Source organism: Rhinopithecus bieti, unplaced genomic scaffold (genome assembly GCF_001698545.2).
Source record: "Rhinopithecus bieti isolate Rb0 unplaced genomic scaffold, ASM169854v2 scaffold_13342, whole genome shotgun sequence".
In the NCBI taxonomy this organism is placed as follows: Eukaryota; Metazoa; Chordata; class Mammalia; order Primates; family Cercopithecidae; genus Rhinopithecus; species Rhinopithecus bieti.
Genome location: NW_016807690.1, coordinates 127,370 through 148,529, shown reverse-complemented (window position 1 = coordinate 148,529; position 21,160 = coordinate 127,370). Strand labels below are relative to the sequence as shown.

The 21,160-nt window shown below is 44.9% G+C and overlaps 1 protein-coding gene across 2 annotated transcripts in view; it reads right to left on the bottom strand.

The window, feature by feature from the left end:
• TIGAR (TP53 induced glycolysis regulatory phosphatase) overlaps window positions 1-5,704 on the bottom strand; it is a 27,621-nt gene extending 21,917 nt beyond the window's left edge. The window contains exons 1-2 of one of the 2 annotated variants that reach the window (XM_017883288.1): window positions 5,535-5,704; window positions 2,068-2,154 (exon numbers count right to left, since the gene is read on the bottom strand). In XM_017883288.1, the coding sequence (XP_017738777.1) occupies window positions 2,068-2,154; window positions 5,535-5,704 (257 nt within the window). The remainder of the gene's footprint in view (window positions 1-2,067; window positions 2,155-5,534) is intronic. The other variant, XM_017883291.1, reaches the window with a different exon arrangement.
• Window positions 5,705-21,160: the final 15,456 nt, after the last annotated feature.

Genomic DNA, 21,160 nt, shown 5'->3' with positions numbered 1-21,160 from the left:
AAAAAAAAAAAAAAAAAAAAAACCACAAAGGTTTATATTGTCAAAATGTCACTTTCTAAAAAATGGAATCCCAGAAATTTGATAGTTTCGTAAAAGTACTGCCCCACCATCTAACGATTTTCAGTGAAAGCAGCATAACCGCTGCGGTATAATGAAGGCTTCGTTTAGCCGTATATCAACAGAGGCTGCTGCAGACTCAATAGTATTAACACTCACAGCATTCGGTTTAGTTCTATTTGGCATTTCTGCGTTCAAATCACTTTATAAATATTAAGAGTAGGAATCCAAAAATAGATTTTTTTCCAAAAGCTTTCATAAATATTTAATTTTACAGCTTTTATCAGCTTTATTGAGAGGTTTATATAAATCCTTGAAGTAACTGTTTAATTAGTATGCTTGGGGAATGGGAAGGGAAAGTTGATGGCTAAAACAGTTTTATTATTAATCTATTTCCCTTAACCAAGTCTGACGTGCGATAGCAGCAGAGAAGGTGAACGAAGCTGAAAGGTCAGAGGGATATATTTTGAAGGAGTCAGGAATAACACCACTCATTTTCAAAATCTGCAGTGTGGTCCATTTCCAAAACAGAAACCTGACTCTGCAGGAATCCAAGTGCTTATGCCAAGATGTTAAGTCTTAGGATCAGCCATTTATAGGACCTACAAATATACATCATTCATTTTGTAGGTTATCTCACAGTTCTTACATAAAAGATACTTTATCTTCTTAGTCTGGATTTATACTCTGCCGCATTTCTTCAAAAATCATATAGAAAGCTCAATTTCCCTTAATTCCTTTTAAGGAATTCAAATTCAACACACAGTACTCAGCTTGCTACAAAGGAGGGGCAAATCATGGGAAATCAGTGTAAATTTGGGTCAAGTTTTCAAAATAGATGTTCTTTAGCGTAAATGAAAATGTAAACCCTCACCCGATATCACGAATACAGCTTAGTCCTAATTCCTTTACACTAATAAATTAATTTGCAAATATAGAAGATTTCAAGAGCTAGTAACACAAGACTTTTGGCTGTCCTTTTTTTTTTTTTGAGACGTAGTTTCACTCGTTTCCCAGGCTGGAGTGCAATGGCGCAATCTGGGCTCACTGCAACCTCCGCCTCCCGGGTTCAAGAGATTCTCCTGCCTCAGCCTTCCGAGTGGCTGGGATTTACAGGCGCCCGCCACCACGCCCGCCACCACGCTCGTATTTTTAGTACAGACGGGGTTTCACCACGTTGGCCAGGCTGGTCTTCAACTCCTGGCCTCAGGTGATCCACCCGCCTCGGCCTCCCAAAGCGCTGGGATTACAGGACTTTTGGCTGTCCTTGATCTTTATGAAGTATCTGTACAAAGTACCTTTATACTTTTATAAAGCATTAAAATTTTATAAAAGTATTAGCTTTATAAAAGTACTAAATTACAGATTACCTAATAGTATTTTGCTTGCTTTATTAATATACAGAACGATTATTAGCCTTACACAAAAAGTAACTGCCAACAAAGGTACAGTAAGAAAACCAAATGAGTCTTGCTGTCAATAACTTTACCAATTCGGCCAGGTGCGGTGGCTCACGCCTGTAATCCCAACACTTTGGGAGGCCGAGGCGGGCGGATAACCTGAGATCGGGAGTTCGAGACCAGTCTGACCAACATGGAGAAACCCCAACTACCAAAAGTAAAAAGTAGCCGGGCGTGGTGGCACACGCCTGTAATCCCAGCTACTCGGGAGGCTGAGGCAGGAGAATCGCTTGAACCCAGGAGGCGGAGGTTGTGGCGAGCCGAGATCTTGCCATTGCACTCCAACCTGCGTAACAAGAGTGAAACTCCGTCTCAAAATAAAAAAAAAAAAAAAAAGCAAAACAAAAAAACTTTACTAATTCATTTTTAAATCATTAAAAGTAAATTAAATTTAGTTTGCCAAAAAATATTAAAGTTTTAAGAGCTGCCTAAAAATGGAAGTGAACTTTTCTGAGGATCCGGCAAGATGGCAGAGGTAGAGCAGAAGCTGACCTTCCACAAATTCACCTACCGGGGCGTGGACTCGGACCAGTATCCGGACACGTCTTACCAGCAGCTGATGCAACTGTACAGTGCGTGCCAGCGGCGGAAGCTGAACCCCGGCCTGCAGCGGAAACAGCACTCGCCACCGAAGCGCCTGCGCAAGGCCAAGAAGCCGGAAGTGGAGAAGCCGGAAGTGGTGAAGACACATCTGCGGGACATGATCATCCTGCCCGAGATGGTGGGCAGCATGGTGGGCGTCTACAACGGCAAGACCTTCAACCAGGTGGTGATCAAGCCAGAGATGATCGGCCACTACCTAGGCGAGTTCTCCATCACCTACGAGCCGGTGAAGCACTGCCGGCCGGGCCTCGGGGGCACCCACTCCTCCCACTTCATCCCCCTCAAGTAGTGGGTCAGCTAATAAAGGCACACATCTCTTCCCCCCAACCAAAAAAAAAAAAAAAAAAAAAAAGGGAAGTGAAATGGATGGTTTTGCCTGGGACTAACTGCAAACACCTACAAATAACATTTCAAGGAACCAGACCCTTCAATAGTGCTGGATAGGTGATGGTAATGCCAACTACACGTGTTGGAGTTTTCAACAATGCTGTGCCATAAGATCATGAGAAGTTATAGTCTGACAATGATGATAGACTTAAATTCTGGAACCTTGGGCAGTCTATTCCAGAAATGATACACACTGGTACTTCCATGTCAAAGTATGAAGAAAGATAAACCACATACAGGAACAGCACAAGATTCCTAATGGGTTCTGTTGAACTTAAATTGCTTTAAAGATTTTTTTTTTGCATTATCTGAAGAGGTAAGTCCAATAAAATTCTCTAACTCTTCAAAAAGTCATTACATTTAACTATGGTGATAATGAGTCAAATTTAAAATCACTTCTTTTCCTGAAAGAATCACCAGGTTTTGGTTTTGAGAACTCTGAAGGCAAGAAGAGGGATGGTCCAGACAGGAAAGTTGGACCAGCCCTATCAATTATTTCAACACTCTCACTCCATCTTCCTACATATAAAACAGAACAAAATATTGTCATAACTCCACACAATTATATTAAGAGAATAAAAAGTAGCCTCAAAAATGGCTGGTGATGTTCAAGTAAGCTACAAATACCAGGTTTTAACACATTAAGTAGGAAACAAAAGACAGTGAGTGGTAAAGTTGCTTTGGTTAAACTTCTACTTCCTCAACTTGCCATGTGACTTTAAGCAAGTTACAAGGAGTCTCTGTCTCAGCTGCCTCACGTGAAAAACGAGGATATCAGTCCATAACTCACTAAACTGTCAGATTTTAATTACAACAGTGTCTGGCAAATAATCATTTATTAAGACTTATTTTTTAAATGATTCCTATGAGGGCCTCCAGAATCAAACCCTTTTTAAGCAGCAGGAAGGGAATAAAATCCACATTTGTATGACTGTTGTCTATTAGGAATCTAAATAGGAATCATCTTACTTTTTAGGGGTTGCCTTAACCCAAATACTACAACTTCTGAGTTTTCTTTTTTTTTTTTTTTTTCTTTTGAGACAGGGTCTCACTGTGTCACCTAGGCTGGGGTGCAGTGGCCCAATCACAGCTCACTATAGCCCTGACTTCCCAGGCTCACGTGATCCAAGTGGTCTTTCTGCCTCAGTCTCCCTATTAGCTGGGTTCACAGGCATACACCACCACACTCAGCTTTTTTTTTTTTTTTTTGGTAGAGAAGAGGTTTCACCATGTTGCCCAGGTTGGTCTTGAACTCCTGTGCTCAAGGGATCCACCCACTTCCGCCTCCCAACCTGCTAGGATTACAGGGGTGAACCACCTTGATGGTCTGAGTTTCAATTATAAATATGACACTGGGCTGGCTGGGTCAGACGTCTAGAAAGTGCTCTAACATGGAAGAAAGGGTGATCAGGCCTCTAGTTCCTGTTCTGCTACCAGTTAGCTGTATGACCTTTAGTAAGTTAAGAATTCTCCCAAGGCATTCTATACAACCGAAAGGGGTGGGAGAAGAGACAGGGAGGAACTAGATTTCTAAGGTAGGCATTAAAATCCTGCTAATCCCAAACGGACAATTTTAGAGGATTCTTAAGATTATCTTTCTTATAAAGGAAGGACAGGCCAAAAAAGATAGCAGTTCAAGTCAATTGACAAAGTTAAATCATATTAATGTCCCTTGTGAGCTCCATGAATGCAGAAATGGTATGTTATTTATCTGTATGATCCAGTCTACGGGCACATAGTACCCACACAAAATGCTGGTGTGCTAAACTATACGTTCGTATTTGGGAATAAACTCCACTTTTATTGGAGCTGTCTTTATAGAAGTTATTTCTCAGATATATTTCTTCCCCTGTTGCATCATACACTTTACCTGTCCCCCATTTAATTCTCACATTAAAATAGTGAGATAGGCACTATCATCTGCATATCAGGAAACTTAAGTCCAGGCTACCTGGCTCTTAGCTGGAGAACAGATTACAACCGAGGTCTACCTTGCCTGAAAAATCTGTGCTCTTAGCAGGGCGCGGGGGCTCACGCCTGTAATCCCAACACTTTGCGAGGCCAAGATGGGCGGATCACTTAAGGTCAGGATTTCGAGACCTGCCTGGCCAACATGGTGAAACCCCGTCTCTACTAAAAATACAAAAATTAGCCGGGCATGGTGGCGCATGCCTGTAATCCCACCTACTCGGGAGGCTGAGGCAGGAGAATCGCTTGAACACGGGAGGCAGGAGATTGAGGTGAGCAGAGATAGCGCCGCTGCACTCCAGCCTGGGTGACAGACAGAGCGAGGCTCCATCTCACAAAAAAAAAAAGAAAAATCTATGCTCTTAACTACCCTGATTTTCATCTCATCTCCCGTTAACACTTGGCAAATACATGTTTATAAGAAAAGATAAGAAACATAAAGCCCTATCAGCATTCAGCTCCGTGTAATGTTATGATAATAAAAAACATTTATTTGGGATGATACGGTCTGCTGAGATCAGAGTTGTGACCCTCTTTTCTCTCCCAGAACTGTAACCTCTGGGGAAAGGAAAGAAGTCTCATATATGTGCCTGGGGGGCTGACTGTCTGGGGAAAAGAGGGGGAACCTCAGAAACAGAGAGGATAGCCGAAGGCAGCCGGCATCAAAAACATCAGCCACGGACGAGCAATTCTGCAAACTCTGCAATCTGTCGGGGAGCAAAAACGATGCCCAGACAAGTCTGTGGACACGTCTGGCACCGTTTTGGGTGCAGCCACCAAGTGCCTTCGAACCCCGATCCCTTGCTCTCCGGGTCTCGCTTTGTCTGAAACACGGGAGAAGCTATCTAAGACCTGCCGTCCTCCCTCGGGGCTGCTGGGTTGAGACGAGGGGCGACACGAGACGGCCCCAGGGCAAGCGCCCCGGAAAAAGCGCTTCCAAGCTTTTTTTTTCCGGGCGGAGCGAGCAGGGAGGGGAGAGGGTGGCAGACCCGTGTTCCCTTCACCCGCTCCAATACACTCAAGGAAGAGAGAAAGGCACCCTGCCACAGCCATACTCACTGCCGGACAACAGTCAGAGCGAAGCGAGCCATGTTCCCGGAGCTGCAACCCGTCAGTGGCCCCGCGCCGCTCCGCGCCGCCCCTGCACTGCGGGCCACCTCCCCCACACCACTTCCGCCAAGCAGCCGGCCGGCTCCGCCGCCATAGGCCCAGGCGGCCTCGCACGTCATCCCGGCAGGCCACTCACGGCCGGGCGAGGCCGACGGGGCGGGGGAGCTGCAGGAGCCTCGGAGGCCCCGCCCAGGGCTGCGGCGCTTGCGCCCCTGCGCGCCGGCCTGTGATTGGCGCGCGGCAGGTGCGTGGGGCCCAGCCCGCGGAGTCCGCGGTAGGATTTCTTCCCCCGCTAGCCAGCTGCCTGCGTTCGGGCAGATAAGGAACCCGGCGCACCGATTTGTGGTTGATCCGATTGACCCTGGAACGCAACCGTTAGTCTTATAGCTGGCCACTGTGATGAATGCCTCACGGGTGTACAGCGACCCACAGACTGTGTTCTATGAGATCTGTTAGTCCCGAACCTTAGGGACTTAGCGTCAGCAAGGTCTGTAGACTGAGACCCACCCACCCCAACTCCGCCGGGACAGACGCCCTCCTTGACCAAACTTTAATCGGGCTCCTTTGAGGCCTTTTCTATACTAGACAGGCATCCTCGGCCACCTGAGCCCGGTTTTACCAAAGAATCTTGCTAAGCCTGTTTATCAAGAGCCCCTCACTTTTTATACTCTCTCCTAAGGCCTTTGATATCCAATCAAGTTCCTCCTCCCCCTGCCCCTCGATTGCTTACCACGTTCTGGTAATTTCTCATCTTCTCTTTCATCCCTTCCATCCCGCCCCGGCTATAAATCTCCTCTGGTCCCCGTTGTATTCTAGAGTCGAATTCAGTCTCTCTCACCTACTGCCGTAGTCTTGAATAAAGTCTTGCCGTTTTTCACAAGCGTCAGACGAGTAATTTCTCTTTAATAGCCTTCAGAGCCTTGAAGGAGTTAATGTTAGAGATGAGTTCTAAATTTCTTTTCAAAGAATCAATATGTCAGTATGTTCAATTATTTTCTTTCTAGTTTTAAACTTTCTCATAAAGCAATCTATTTTCTTTGCTTTGCTTTGCTTTTTTTTTTTTTGTGGGGGTGGAGTCTCCCTCTGTCACCCAGGCTGGAGTGCAGTGGTGTAATCTCCACTAACTGCAAGCTCCGCCTCCCGGGTTCACGCCATTCTCCTGCCTCAGCCTCCCGAGTAGCTGCGACTACAGACGCCGCCACCATGCCCGGCTAATTTTTTGTGTTTTTAGTAGAGACAAGAGTTTCACCGTGTGAGCCTGGATGGTCTTGATCTCCTGACCTCGTGATCAGCCAGCCTCGACTCCCAAAGTGCTGGGATTACAGGCGTGAGCCACCACGCCCAACCACAAGCTTTTTCGATTACCTGCTCCACCCTGACTCCTTCTGATTACCTGCTCCACCCTGACTCATTCAGATTACCTGCTCTGTCATAACCATTTTTCCGGCCAAACCACTCACCCCATCACTCTCTTTAAATTAGCCAATCGGAATTAGTTTAACCTGTGGGGTCTAACCCTAGCCAATAGGGGAATGACACAGCAGCAGCAGGGGCCACGTGCGTCAGGGATAAGAACCCCTTCCCCTCCCTTGTCCAAGTGTGTGCTCCACATTGCTCCATCTGTAAGGGTGCACCCTTCTGTAAAAGTACCTTGCCTTGCTGAGAATTAAAAAGAAAATTTTATATTCAGTGCTATTTCTTTTGTGGCACCGAAACTTTATTTATAACATTAACATCTCTAATCCTGGGTTTTGTGACAGGTAACCTGGGATAGCAGTACCTAGCAATGTGACACAATAACAGTAATGTTAGCTAGGTGACATTGTCTTCCATGCACTGTTACCTAAATTCTTGTATTTGATAATGCATTGATTTCCTTGAATCCCCACTTATATATGAAAAGGTGTTTAGAGAAGGGATGAATGAGATATTTAGATTCATGTGCACACATTTCAAAACAGTCTTACATGTATTATCACATTTGGCCTTCAGAACAATTCTGAGGTAGACAGGATAGGCTACATTGTCTTCACTTTAGAGATGAGAAATATGGCCGGGCACGGTGGCTCACGCCTGTAATCCCAGCACTTTGGGAGGCCGAGGCGTACGGATCACGAGGTCAGGAGATCGAGACCATCCTGGCTAACACGGTGAAACCCCGTCTCTACTAAAAATACAAAAAATTAGCCAGGCATGGTGGCGGGCGCCTGTAGTTCCAGCTACTCAGGAGGCTGAGGCAGGAGAATCACTTGAATCCGGGAGGCAGAGATTGCAGAGAGCCGAGATCCCAACACTGCACTCCAGCCTGGGCGACAGAGCGAGACCCCATCTCAAAACAAACGAACAACAAAAACAACAAAAAAGATGAGAAATATGGCCTAGAGAGAAACAGCAGTTTGTCTAGGCTCACACCACTGGTCAGCAGTGACACAGAACTAGTTTAGAGGTCCTCAAACCTATCTTTACATTAGAATTGTCTGAAGACCTTTGCCAGACTACACCCCAGAAAAATCAAATCTGAACTTCCGGGGGAAATACTCAGGCAGTATGTTTTTAATCCCCAGCTGTTTCCAACCTACAGGTGGCTGTTCTGAGAGCTAGCAGTTTAAAGCAATGCTTCATAAACTTGAACGTGCACACAAAGCACGTGGGCACGGTGTTAAAATGTAGATTCTGGAGGTCGTATATCGGGGTGGGGACCAAAGTCAGCATCTCTAACAGCTTGCAGGTCAACAGGAGGCATTTTTAGGATGAGCGTGGAGGGGTAATTGAGAGGGCCCTAACAGTGGGACCCAGATATTCTGTGTGTGTGTGTGTGTGTGTGTGTGTGTGTGTGTGTGTGTGTGTGTGTGTGTTCGTGTTCTGAATGCCCAAATGAATGAATCAGCCCAGCAGATTCTCCTGGAAGTTTGAGCTGAAAATGAAATTAAGTAGTTATCTGTGAGGGGTGAAGCAGAAAGAAAGCGCAGAAAGAAATCACAGGATAGCGTTAGGGCTATGAAGGGGCATGTTGATTGACGTTGTGAAGAAACAGAAGCCATGAATAATACAAGTGAGAGAACAGATTTACAGAGGAGAGGGTACGAAGAAGCAAAGTCAATGGAAGAGGCAAGGAGACACAGAGAAACACAGACACAAGTGAGTAACGCAAAGAGTACCCGGTCACTAGTCGCTCCAACTGCCATCGTACCAGACACCTTGAAGGTTCCAGTTTGTATAGCAAAACCTCTTTCACTTTAAGGTGATCCAAGTGTATTTCTAAAGCCTAAATGAAAACAGCTTTCCATTTTGTCTTATTTAATGCACACAATCACTCTGTAAGGTAGGAGTTATTTCCATTTTACAGATGAAGAATTAAAGCACATACAGGTTAACTAATTTCCCATTTCTTGGGCCAGGCACAGTGATTCGCCCCTGTAATCCCAGCACTTTGCGAGGCCGAGGCAGGCCGATCACTTGAGGTCAGGAGTTGGAGAGCAGCCTGGCCAACATGCTGAAACCCCTCCACCAAAACACGAAAAGTAGCCGGGCATGGTGGCAGGCGCCTGTGATCCCAGCTATTCAAGAGGCTGAGGCAGGGGAATTGCTTGAACCCGGGAGGCGGAGATTGCAGTGAGCCGAGATCATGCCACTGCACTCCAGACTGGGCGACAGAGTGAGACTTTCATCTCCAAAAACAAAACAAAAAAAATAAACAAACAAACAAAACGAACTTCCCATCTCTCAAGACCTCAGAACTGAGTTTGAGACCAGATAAGTATACTCCAGGAGGTTTCAAAACTATAAATCATGAGGGAAACTACTGGCTCTATTTCATTAATTCCTTGGTTCCTAAGAAAATGTTTGGAACACAGTGGAGATTCCATTAAAATCTGTCAAATGAATGAAGAATATCTGTTATGATCAATTTGTCTAACGAAGCATACATGTATTAAAAAAAGCTGACATATGGGAGAGGATTATTGTTTTAGGAGAAATTTAGAAAGTTACAAAGCACCCACTAATGTTATTTCTTTTAATTATCTAAGGAATAAATTTAAAAACAATGTCTTCATAAATTTTAAGAATCAGGGGCTGGGCACGGTGGTTCACGCCTGTAATCCCAGCACTTTGGGAGGCTGAGGCAGGCAGATCACGAGGTCAAGAGATCAAGACCATCCTGGCCAACATGGTGAAACCCCATCTCTACCAAAAATACAAAACTTAGCTGGGCATGGTGGTATGCACCTGTAGTCCCTGCTACTCAGGAGGCTGAGACATAAGAATTGCTTGAACCCGGGAGGCGGAGGTTGCGGTGAGCCGAGATCGCACCACTGCACTCCAGCCTGGCAACAGAGCAAGACTCCATCAAAAAAAAAAAAAAAAAAAAAAAAAACTTATCAGGGACAGAAACCACGTTGAGAAATGAGGTGTCTTTGAAATAATGAATATTGTCCTGCATTATTCACTAAGTGGTTCAGGGATTGCCCTTCCAATTATAAAATGAACAGGAAGTTCACTTAAACTGTGTTTCAGATAGAAGCTAGAAATACCCATATGTGTATGTATGTGTGTATATATATGTGTGTGTGTATATATATATACACATATATATTCAGATAGAACCTAGAAATATATATATATACATATGTGTACATAAATACATATATACATATGTATTTCTAGGTTCTATCTGAATTAAAGTTTACGTGAACTCCATGTTCATTTTATAAGTGGGATGTGTGTATATATATGTATATATATATGTATTTGTGTGTGTGTGTGTGTATATATGTTTTTTTTTTTTTTTTTTTTTGAGACAGGATTTCACTCCCATTGCCCCAGGCTGGAGTGCAGTGGTATGATCTTGGCTCACTACAACCTCTGCCTCCCAGGCTCAAGTGATCCTCCTGCCTCTCGCCTCCCAGGTTCAAGCAATTCCCCTGCCTCAGCCTCCCGAGTAACTGGGACTACAGGCACACACCACCATGTCTGGCTAATTTTTGTACTTTTAGTAGAGATGCGGTTTCATCATGTTGGTAAGGCTGTTCTCAAACTCTTGATCTCAAGTGATCTGCCTGCCTCGGCCTCCCAAAGTGCTAGAATTACGCGCATAAACCACCACACCCAGCCATCCACCAATATATTTTGTTGACAACCTCTCAAATCACATATGCCTTTTTTAAAAAATAAAAAATGGTGCTTTGCTGAAGCACATCATATGATGGCATTCTGAATTAGGCCATGTTATACCAAGGTAACAAATTAACTCTGGAATTTCCGTGGCTTCACACACAAGTGTTTGTTTTTCTTTCATGCTATATGCCTGATGTGGATCAGAAAGGGTCTTGAAGCCGCATACTCATTCAGGGCCTAGGGTTGACAGACATGTTAACTTCAGAAACACAAGAATTCACGATTTTTAAGGCAGGAGATGAGAATAGTCAAGGGTCTTGAACCAATCCTTAGATGCTTCCTTCATTCATTGTCCAGAGCCACTCACATGGCCCTACCAAATGGCAGGTGATGGGAAACACGAGGTACACATGCATGTTTGGTGGGTAGACAATCCCATAAACCCTGTGCATGTTGGAGTGTCTGAGGATGCTGCCCTTGGCTCTCTTCTCTACTCAACTGTGCAGTCAGCTAGGTGATCTAATCCAGTGTATAGATCTTAGGTATACCCCCAGCCTGGACTTTCCCCTGAGCTCCTCATTCATTTATCCATTATAGTTGCCTATTCAACATCTACGCTTGTGTCTATAGTTGACATCTCAAGCTAGCTTTGTCCACACAGAACCTTTAATTTTTACCCCTATAAACAGCTGCTCTTCAAGTCTTTCTCATCTCAGTAAATGGTAACACCATCCACAAGACTGCTCATGAAACCCTTGATTCTTTACCTCTCCTAACATTCCCTGTCAAATTCATCATAGATTTCTGTAGGCTCAATAATGCAGTGAACTTTTACTCATTTTCTTGCTTTTTTTTTTTTTTTTAAGAGTCTTGCTCCGTCACCCAGATTGGAGTGCAGTGGCACGATCTCATCTCACTGCAACCTCCACCTCCCAAGTTCAAGCGACTCTTCTGCCCCAGCCTCCCGAGTAGCTGGGATTACAGGTGCACACCACCATGCCCAACTAATTTTTCTGTATGCTTAGTAGAGATGGGGTTTCACCATGTTGGCCAGGCTGGTCTCAAACGCCTGACCTCAGGTGATCTGCCCACCTCAGCCTCCCAAATCTTGTTTTCAAATAAAGATTAATTACTGTCTTCACTGAAGATGAGCCAAGTGTAAAATGCCTGATCTACTTGGAATGTAGGGTAGGGGAGGAGATTGTGGGTTGGAGCCAGTTCCCCAGGCATTTAAATACTTTCAGCAATGCATTAAGAATGAAATTAATTACATTGTGACCAAAAGCTGGCCTGTTGACTAACCACCAAAAGCTGGTTAGCCAGAGTCTGTGACATTTATATTCTTCTTGTTTATCATTTTATTTTAATTGAAAGGTTTTGTTTTGTTTTGTTTTCCTTAGGGGCTATTCTTGGTAGTAAGACTAAGATACTTGTAGACTTAAATCTTCAGGACTTCAAAGATTTTCAAGGGTATACATTTTTAAAATTTATGGAGACTTGCTTTGTGGACTAGTCCACAGGCATTTCATAGAAATGTTTCGTGTGTCCTTGTGAAGAATGTGGATTCACTCATTATTAGATGCAGAGTTCTGTATATACGTCTGAAGCAAGCTGATTTATTGTGTTGTACTTATCTTCAGTAATAAATAAATGATAAAAGCTATCTGTCCAAAACCTTTAAAAAAAGTTTATGGAGTCTATCACCAAATTATATCCTGAATCCACCACTTCCGGAGTCTCACTGTGTCCCAGGCTGAGCCTCCATCACCTCTCGTCTGGATTGCTGTGATAGCCTGTTGGCATAGCTCTGCTGTCTCTACTCTGGTACTCAGCCTTTGAAGAGATGTCCCTATGTGTCACTCCCTTGCTGGAAAATTCTCTGTTGAATTCTCATTGCAGTTAGAATCAAGTCCCAACTCCTGCAAGGCCTATGTGGCATGGCCCCTCTTGGCCCTCCAGTTGCAATTCTCTCTTCACTGCCCCTCGTCATCCAGCTCCAGCCATCAGGACTTCTCTCTGTTCATAGACCATGTCATGCTTATTCCTATCTTTCGGTTTTTGCATTCTCTGTTCCTTCTGCTCGCAGAGCTCTTTCCCAAGAGACTTGCATGGCTGTCTCCTTCTCAGCCTTCAGGTATCAACTCAGAAGTCCCACTCTCAAGAGGTCCTCCCTCAAGCAAAGGAGCCTGCCCAGTCACTATCCTTCATCCAATTTTATTCGGAAATTATATCATTTATGAACTATTTTTGTAGGTTTGTTGCTTGTCTTTCTTCACCAGGATAAATTCCTTGATGGTGGGGACTGGCTTGTTCCCTTGTGTGTCTTCAGTGCCTTGAGTAGTAGGAGCCCAAACAATTCATTAGAATCTGTGGCGCTTTTTTTTTTTGGAGACAGAGTCTCACTCTGTCACCCAGGCTGGTATGCAGTGGCGCCATCTCAGCTCACTGCAGCCTCCACCTCCAGGGTTCAAGCAATTCTCCTGCCTCAGCTCCCACATAGCTGGAATTACAGGCACATGCCACCACACCCAGCTAATTTTTATATTTTTAGTAGAGATGGGGTTTCACCATGTTGGCCAGGCTGGTCTCAAACTCCCCACCTAAGGTGATCCTCCTGCCTTGGCCTCCCAAAATGCTGGGATTACAGGTGTGAGCCACCTTGCTCAGCCCTAGAAATCATGTTATTACAGAATATTTAATGGTATGACAACATTCCCCTGATAGGAGATTAAATGAGAAAAGAGCAGAAAGCCATTCGTTTATGAGCTTGATTTTTAAGAAAAAATACATACATGTTTTTAAAACACAAGAAAAAACATGTAATTTATGTCAAGGGTTTCTCTACTTGGTAGTTACAATGTTAAAAATACTTGTTCTGTTCTCTTACTAAAGAATTTATTTCCTGAGACACATGCATACAAATAAGCAAGGTGTCCTTCACAAAGAAAATTATCCAGAGGGTGGGTGATGGAGAACATATAAACTGTTCTGTGTGGCTATTCATACATACTAAAGCAAGGCAACTTACTATTTTTACTATGTAATAGAATGCAACTGAGAATATTTTTTTAAAAACCTTAGTTGAGGGGTAGTACGTTCCTGGTATTTGTTCTGTTTATTTTTAATTAGGTCACTTTGTGATTCTAAGATAAAGCTCTTTGAGACTTACCAGAATAGAGGCAGGGCGCAGTGGCTCACGCCTGTAATCCCAGCACACTTTGGGAGGCCAAGGCAGGCGGATCACTTGAGGTCGGGAGTTCAAGACCAGCCTGGCCAACATGGTGAAACCCTGTCTCTACTAAAAATACAAAATTAGCTGGGCATGATAGTCCCAGGTACTTTGGAGGCTGAGGCAGGAGAATTGTTTGAACCTGGAAGGCGGAGGTTGCAGTGAGCCAAGATCGTGCCACTGCACTCCAGACTGGGTGACAGAGCAAGACTCTGTCTAAAAAAAAAAAAAAAAAAAAAAATTATTAAGACTTAGTAGAATAGAGACAAGAGGATTTTAAGTTTCAGAATAAAGATGGGCAGACAAAACTGACATCAGATAGTACAGACTGAGAGTGTTTAGGACCAACGGAGAACTGTGGTTTTTGTGATTACCCAAGTTATTTATAACACCACTACTTTGCTTTTTTCTTCTATTGCTTTGAAGTTGGAAATTGTAGTGGTTTATGCAGACTTAATAAAAGAGAAAGTCTTGGGTTTTTACTGGCAGGGATTTTCTTGCACCACCCACTGTCATAATTGATTACATGCCGTACCCTGATGGAAGAACAGAATTTCTAGGCCAACAGAAAATCACAAATACATGGTAAACCATCTGCTTTGTCCAGCCACTGAGAAATAATAATGTGACCAATGATCCAAGTGAGAAGGGACTCCCAGTCCCCCATCAGCTTGATGTCTGAAGGTGGAGGGAGATTTGTTTTGGCAGCCGCTCTGCCAACATCTGACATCTGTCACCAATAGCTCCCCATTATTTCTGGTTCCAAAAAAATTATATCTGCCAGTCAAACAGCTTTCCTACTGATGGACAGTCGAAAGATGCCTTCTCAGCCTGCCATGCTTCTGGGGAACTCCCCTTTATTTGAATACATGCATCCTCTAATCCCTTTTCATGCCTTGCCTGTTAGCCTGTTGCTTAGTGGGGAAGAGAACGCTCCCCAAGCCCAAGTTCATTGCTGTTTAGAAGAAGGGCAGCAGCACCAAGGGGATATTATGAGAGTTGTAAATGCTTATGTTTCACTGCTGTACTCTTGATAGTAGTCTCATCAGGATCCACAGAAAACCCATATCCACCTCCACCCCTGACTTTTTGGGAAAATAACCTTGCATCTATAATGCCTTCAAAAGCAATTAACACAGTCCTTGGTGTGTTTGCATATGTTCAGACTAGCTGATTCTTGTTAAAGCTTTCTACGTATTAGGCACTTTACATAGATTACCTCATTTAATCCTTCTAATAATCCAGGGAGATTTTATAAAAGAACAGCAGAGACTCAGAGCTTGTACAGCTAAGTGGCAGCCCTGGGATTCAAAGTCAGATCATCTTGTTAACTGAGCCTTTTTCCACTACAGCATCCTGACTCTGTCACAATGATTGTATGTAATACAGAAATGTATGATACACTCCATAATGTTCAAGGCAAGTAGCAAGCACTGGGGGGACATCGACTAGAAAGGCCAACCGTCTTGCTCTTGCCAGAGCCCTGACAGAATGCTAAGGAAAAGAGAAGACCACTAGGGCCTAAAATCCTAGGTGTCCTGGCCCTAATACCTAGGCAGTGCCATATGCAAGCAAATCTCCCATAGTCCCTTCATTATGAGTTTACAGTGACATATGAAAGACATAAGTGAGTGACTGCTTTTAAAACATGTGGTGCTTCAAGATTTTCTGAGAGAGCATTCACCAAGATGTCCTGAGGCTCACAGAGCTGAGCCATGAATGGAAGCCTGCAGAGGCCAGGAGTTCTCTTTCAGGTTCATTCACACGTTGCTGGGTGGCCCTCAGTATGGCCTTCACCCTTGCAGGGCCTCAGGTCATTGCATCCGTGGTAAAATATTTTTTGAAATATTAATCAGCATTTTCCTCCAGGATTTTCCTCTACATTTTGGGCCCTTCCTCTTGTGTCCCTTTCTTCGGGGCAAGGAACGTGGCCACGAAGAAAGAAAAAGAGTATCTCTTCCTATAGGATAAGGAAAGGAATCATAGCAAAGGCTTGGGAGACTGTGGTGGTAAAGCAAGGCTCCAGACTGAGATTCTCTGGGCTGGGTGGGGGAGGGAGGGAGTGCTGGAGGAGAAATAATAATAACACAGATATTCATGGGTTCCTGAAGAATAGGGACAAACTAGAGATGTGAAATTTTTTTTTTTTTTTTTTTTTTTTGAGATGGAATCTCGCTCTGTCCTCAGGCTGGAGTGCAATGGTGGCGATCTTGGTCACTGCAACCCTCTGCCTCCTGGGTTCAGGTGATTCTCCTACCTCAGCCTCCCGAGTAGCTAGGACCACAGGCGCCCGCCACCGACGCCCAGCTAATTTTTTGTATTTTTAGTACGAGACGGGTGTTCACCATGTTAGCCAGGATGGTCTTGATGTCCTGACCTCATGATCCGTCTGCCTCAGCCTCCTGAAGTGCTGGGATTACAGGCCTGAGCCACCATGCCCAGCCATGATTCTTTTTGTAATTGACATAGGTTTGGGGATTTGGGAGGAAAGCAGAACCCATGGCTCCTTCCCAGGAGTTTACGAGCAACTCATTGATAACCTGAATGAAAAGAGCATGAAGAACAGCCAAGGGGCAAGGCAAAGACGCTGGAAAGAAAAGGCTACTTCCTTGGTGTACGTTCACTGACAAACTCCTCCTTAGATTACAAGGCCCTTTACTTTCTTCATGGACTTTGTCTTCATTAAAAAACGATCCCCAGATGATTTCACTAAGTGATGTCATCATCCAGCCCCCTCCCTTCCACCTTCCAACTCACGCTGGGCTAAAAGTCTCACTCAGCTCAATGCTCAGTAAGCAAACTATGGATCAATAAAGTAGCCCAATGTAGCAGAAGATGCATGATACTTGAATTCAGACACATCTGGGATCCAGTCCTAGCCTCTCTGTGTGATGAGCCGAGTGAGCCATGTGATCCTTCGTCCACTTAGCTACAAAACAAGGTACCAAACTCACCAGCGAGTTATAACAGGATTATAGGAGAGACTTGGGGAAAGCTCTTTTGAAACTACAGAACCCCGTTTCACAGATGAAGAAACTGAGTCACTGAGTTTACTATGAGTTACTGGGTGGCTCAGTAACAAGCCCAAGGTTACGAAGCGAGTGGGTGGCCGGGTGGGCATTCCAGAGCAGAGCATAGAGCACTTGTATTCTAGGCCAGCCACCAAGTAGCAGTTGTCTTTTTATCTGTCTTTAGCCTTTGAGATCAAGAAGAGCAGAGGTCTCCTCCCTGGAAAAGCAAGTACTGAAGACACGTTTGTTGAATGAGGAGTCTCATAAGGAGTACCAGGCTTGTACCAAGCCCTCATCTGTTGAATAAACGAGCAGTGCCCAGGAGCCCTGTGTGGGAAGAGGGTGACGAAGAGTAACGATTTTCAGTGAATGGATTGACCGAAACATATCCACAGAGATTTGCACTTTTTCAACACATCTAGAAACCTCACAGGTTTGTCTTCTCATGGAATCTCCATGGTGCCAGGAGCACTAAAAATGACTCTCTGGACAAACAAAAGCAGGAAAAGCTATCTGGACACAGTGGCTCACACCGGTAACCCAGCACTTTGGGGGGCTGAGGTGGGAAGGATCTTTTGAACCCAGAGTTTGACAGCAGCCAGGGCAACATAGTGAGACCGTTTCTATAAAAACATTTTTTAAACAATTCAGACGTGGTGGTGCATGCCTGTGGTCCCAGCTACTTGGGAGGCTGAGGTGGAAGGATGACTTGAGCCTGGGAAGTTGAGGCTACAGTGAGTTGTGATCACGCCACTGCCCTCTAGCCTCAGAGACAAAGGAAGACCGTATCTCCAGAAACAAAACAAAAGAAAACCACAAAACAAAAAGCAGATCTTTACCCACCCCAGCTTATTTGGGCCTACCTGCAGACCTGGGCTTGGGGCTGAATGTTGGGATCTCAAAGGAATTTCAAAAATCTGGCCCAGCCCCGGGGTAATCTGGTAACTAAAAACTCATAAAGACATAAAGAGATCTTAATGCTTAATGAGGCGTTAAGGTCTTTCTTTATCTGAGAAGGAGAGGTTATGGTCCACAAACCGAAGGGAGCATTCCAGGTCTGTTTGTGGTGGAGAGGGTTGGAGGAGGATGACTCCACTTGGGAGTCCTCCTTACTGGGTCCTCCTTCCTGGCCAGGGAGGTAAAACAGACACAGATTAGGCTGCAGAGCTGTAAGCCCTAAGCGGACTGGCAGGCGCTGTAAGAGAGAGCAGCGGGTTCAGTGGGTTGTGGGGTGGGCAGGGGGTAGAGAATGGGGACCGGTCACACTCAGCTGCAGTCCTCGCGGCCTCACAGGCCTGTGGTTGCCAGGACTTAAATTTCCCAAGAGTCGTTAAAATCCTGACTTTTATGTGAAAGCTCTCATCTTGTATTGGCAAGTAAATCCAAGACAATTTCAATCACTGTGGGAGTCAAGCTAATTATGTCTGCAGGCTGGATTTGGTCTGTAAGCTGCCAGTGTGTCATCTCTGGATTAGTCACTGAAAAGAGTCAGGAAAGGTGATGAATCAGCACCAGCCACCCCAGATGGAGTCATGATGCGGCGGTAGTGAGAGAACCAGGTGAGGGAACTGCGCCAGGTGCGGAGGGGAAAGGCCTGACGTTCCTTCCCCAGGCTGCCCCGGGGAGATGGCCGAGGCGGGGTGCTGCTCCTACTGTCTTTATTATTATTTTTTTTTTTTTAGAACTTATCACAAAACTAACTTTATTATATTTTTCCCAGTTCGATTTTTTTGTTAAACATCTTCACTGTCCCGGTGACTTCTCGTTCTTATTTTCTTGACGCACACAATGTCCTCAGCCTTCTTTGGATTTTCTGCACACCTTTTGACACTCCGCGTTACTCTCTGCGCAGATTCGCTCTCCAAAGTGCTTGCTCCTACTGTCTGCTGGAGGGAGGTGTTCCCTTCCCTGTAGGGCAGAGCCATCCTACACCTGGCTGGCTCTGGGTTTGTGAGTGATCCTGTCTGTGGCATTAGTACCACCTAGTGGACTTCGCAGGAAGAACTGTATGTTGAAACCATGTGGACAGTCTTTTATTTACCAGAGTGGTGGTGGTGAGAGCAGCAGAACGCCCAGGGCCCAAGCAAGTCAGCCTGAAAGAGACCATAATAATGAATAAACTCAAAGCTTCAGGGGGGATAATAAGACAGAGGCAGGGGAGCTGGTCTTGCTGCTTTCTCAGGCCACCCAGTTGTTTGACTGAGCCTGTGGTCCAAGCGGATGCAATCCGCCCCTCCAGCATGGGGAGGCCCCCAAAGCCCAAAGACAAGGAAAGCCCCCAGTCATATTGAAACTTCCAGCCTTCTTTCTCTTTTTTTTTTTTTTTTTTTTTTTGAGACGAAGTGTCGCTTTGTCACCCAGGCTGGAGTGCTGTGGCCGGATCTCAGCTCATTGCAAGCTCCGCCTCCCGGGTTCATGCCATTCTCCTGCCTCAGCCTCCCGGGTAGCTGGGACTACAGGCGCCCGCCACCTCGCCCGGCTAGTTTTTTGTAGCTTTTAGTAGAGACGGGGTTTCACCACGTTAGCCAGGATGGTCTCGATCTCCTGACCTTGTGATCCGCCCGTCTCGGCCTCCCAAAGTGCTGAGATTACAGGCTTGAGCCACCGCGCCCGGCCCCAGCCTTCTTTCTTTAAGCCTCATGAGAAATTAGGTGGGTGGTAATCCCAAATCAATGTTTGTGACTGTGCTTATCCTGTGTCACAAGCGTAACATCTGCGTTTATAGTGTTTAAAATCTATTAAATTGTGTGTGCTCTTCAAGCCACCTATTTGAATATTTTCCCTTCATTTAAAAAAAAAATTACTTCCCATCCCTTTTATTTTTGGAAAAGGTCACACTCTGTTTCCAAACTATGCTGACCCACACGAACTTCCTAACAAAAGCGTTTTCCTAAAACTCACTTGCTTGACGAAACCTGTTCCTCTGAAAGGGTCCCTCCCACACCTTAGCATGGATTTCCCCCCCAGATTCATCTGCATTTGCTGCTATTTCTCTCTGCAATTTCATAGGCCTGTGTGTCCTGTGTTTTTCTGTGCTTTTCCTTAAAGGCTCAGCACAGGCCCCACATATACATCAGCTGTGAGTATTGGGCTTATCTTGATACTCTGACTCTCCCTACTCTGTCCACAGCATTTTTGCTCTTGCTGTAATTGCTAGCAGAACAGGGAAGAAGTAATCTGGTGTAATATTCAGCTTTTGAGTAGTTGCTTCATGTCAGTATTTTGACAATATTACTGCTAAGCCAACTGGGAAGGTGAATTTTGGTGATACCTCTGCATATGGAATAAAAGCTCCAGATCTCAGAAAGTCGTTAGAGATACCAAAGCACTCCCTTGAACACACACAGAAGATTGGGGATTTCCAGGTCTTCATTGCATTTTTAACTGCCACTTTCAGGAAAGGCACTTTCAAGTCTGAGATTTTCCAGTTATAAGATGATGTGGGTCTGAAAGAGCGTAGGTGGGGCAGTCAGATTTATCACTGCTCTGCTGTGTGCTTCATCTGCTCTTCCCACCCTTAAAACATCCATTGCTCAGAATGGAGGAAGCCCAGCAGCGTTGCTGGGTGGCATTTGGGAGAGGGAGTGGAGTTGTCATGCTACAAACAAATATAGCACTGATCCTACAGAGCAAAGATGGGGAAGGGGAGGGAGAGGAACCCAGTTGGACATTATGTCATGCCGAAGAGAATTCCAAGGATGGTTAAGAATGGCAACCAGAGGCCCTTGAAACTCCCAAGAGGCCAGCAGACTTCACTAGGCAAAAACCCAAGAAAAAAGTTACCCCCATGTGTCTCTAAGAATGGTGGATGTCAAGGAGAATGGGAACAAAGGGGAATTTCTAGGATCCTTGTAAGTTTAAAAGTGCTATTAAGTGAAGTTACTTGAGATCAGCAGGGAATATCTTAATCTGGACTTCCCCAATGGCCAGTTTTAAATCTTGTTTACAACTCAGGTCAGAACTAAAATGGAAAACAGCCTTCGATGACTTTCAGAGACAGGGAACTTCGGAGAAAATGAATTTTATAGTAACATCAAAATGTCTATTTTAGCTTGTGCAACAAAGGGAAACCCCCTCTGTACTAAAAATTTTTAAAATTAACTGGGCATGGTGGTGCGCGTCTGTAATCCCAGTTACTTGTGAGGCTGAGGCAGGAGGATTGCCTGAGCCCAGGAGTTTGAGGCTGCAGCAAGCTGGGATTGTGCCATTGCACTCCAGCC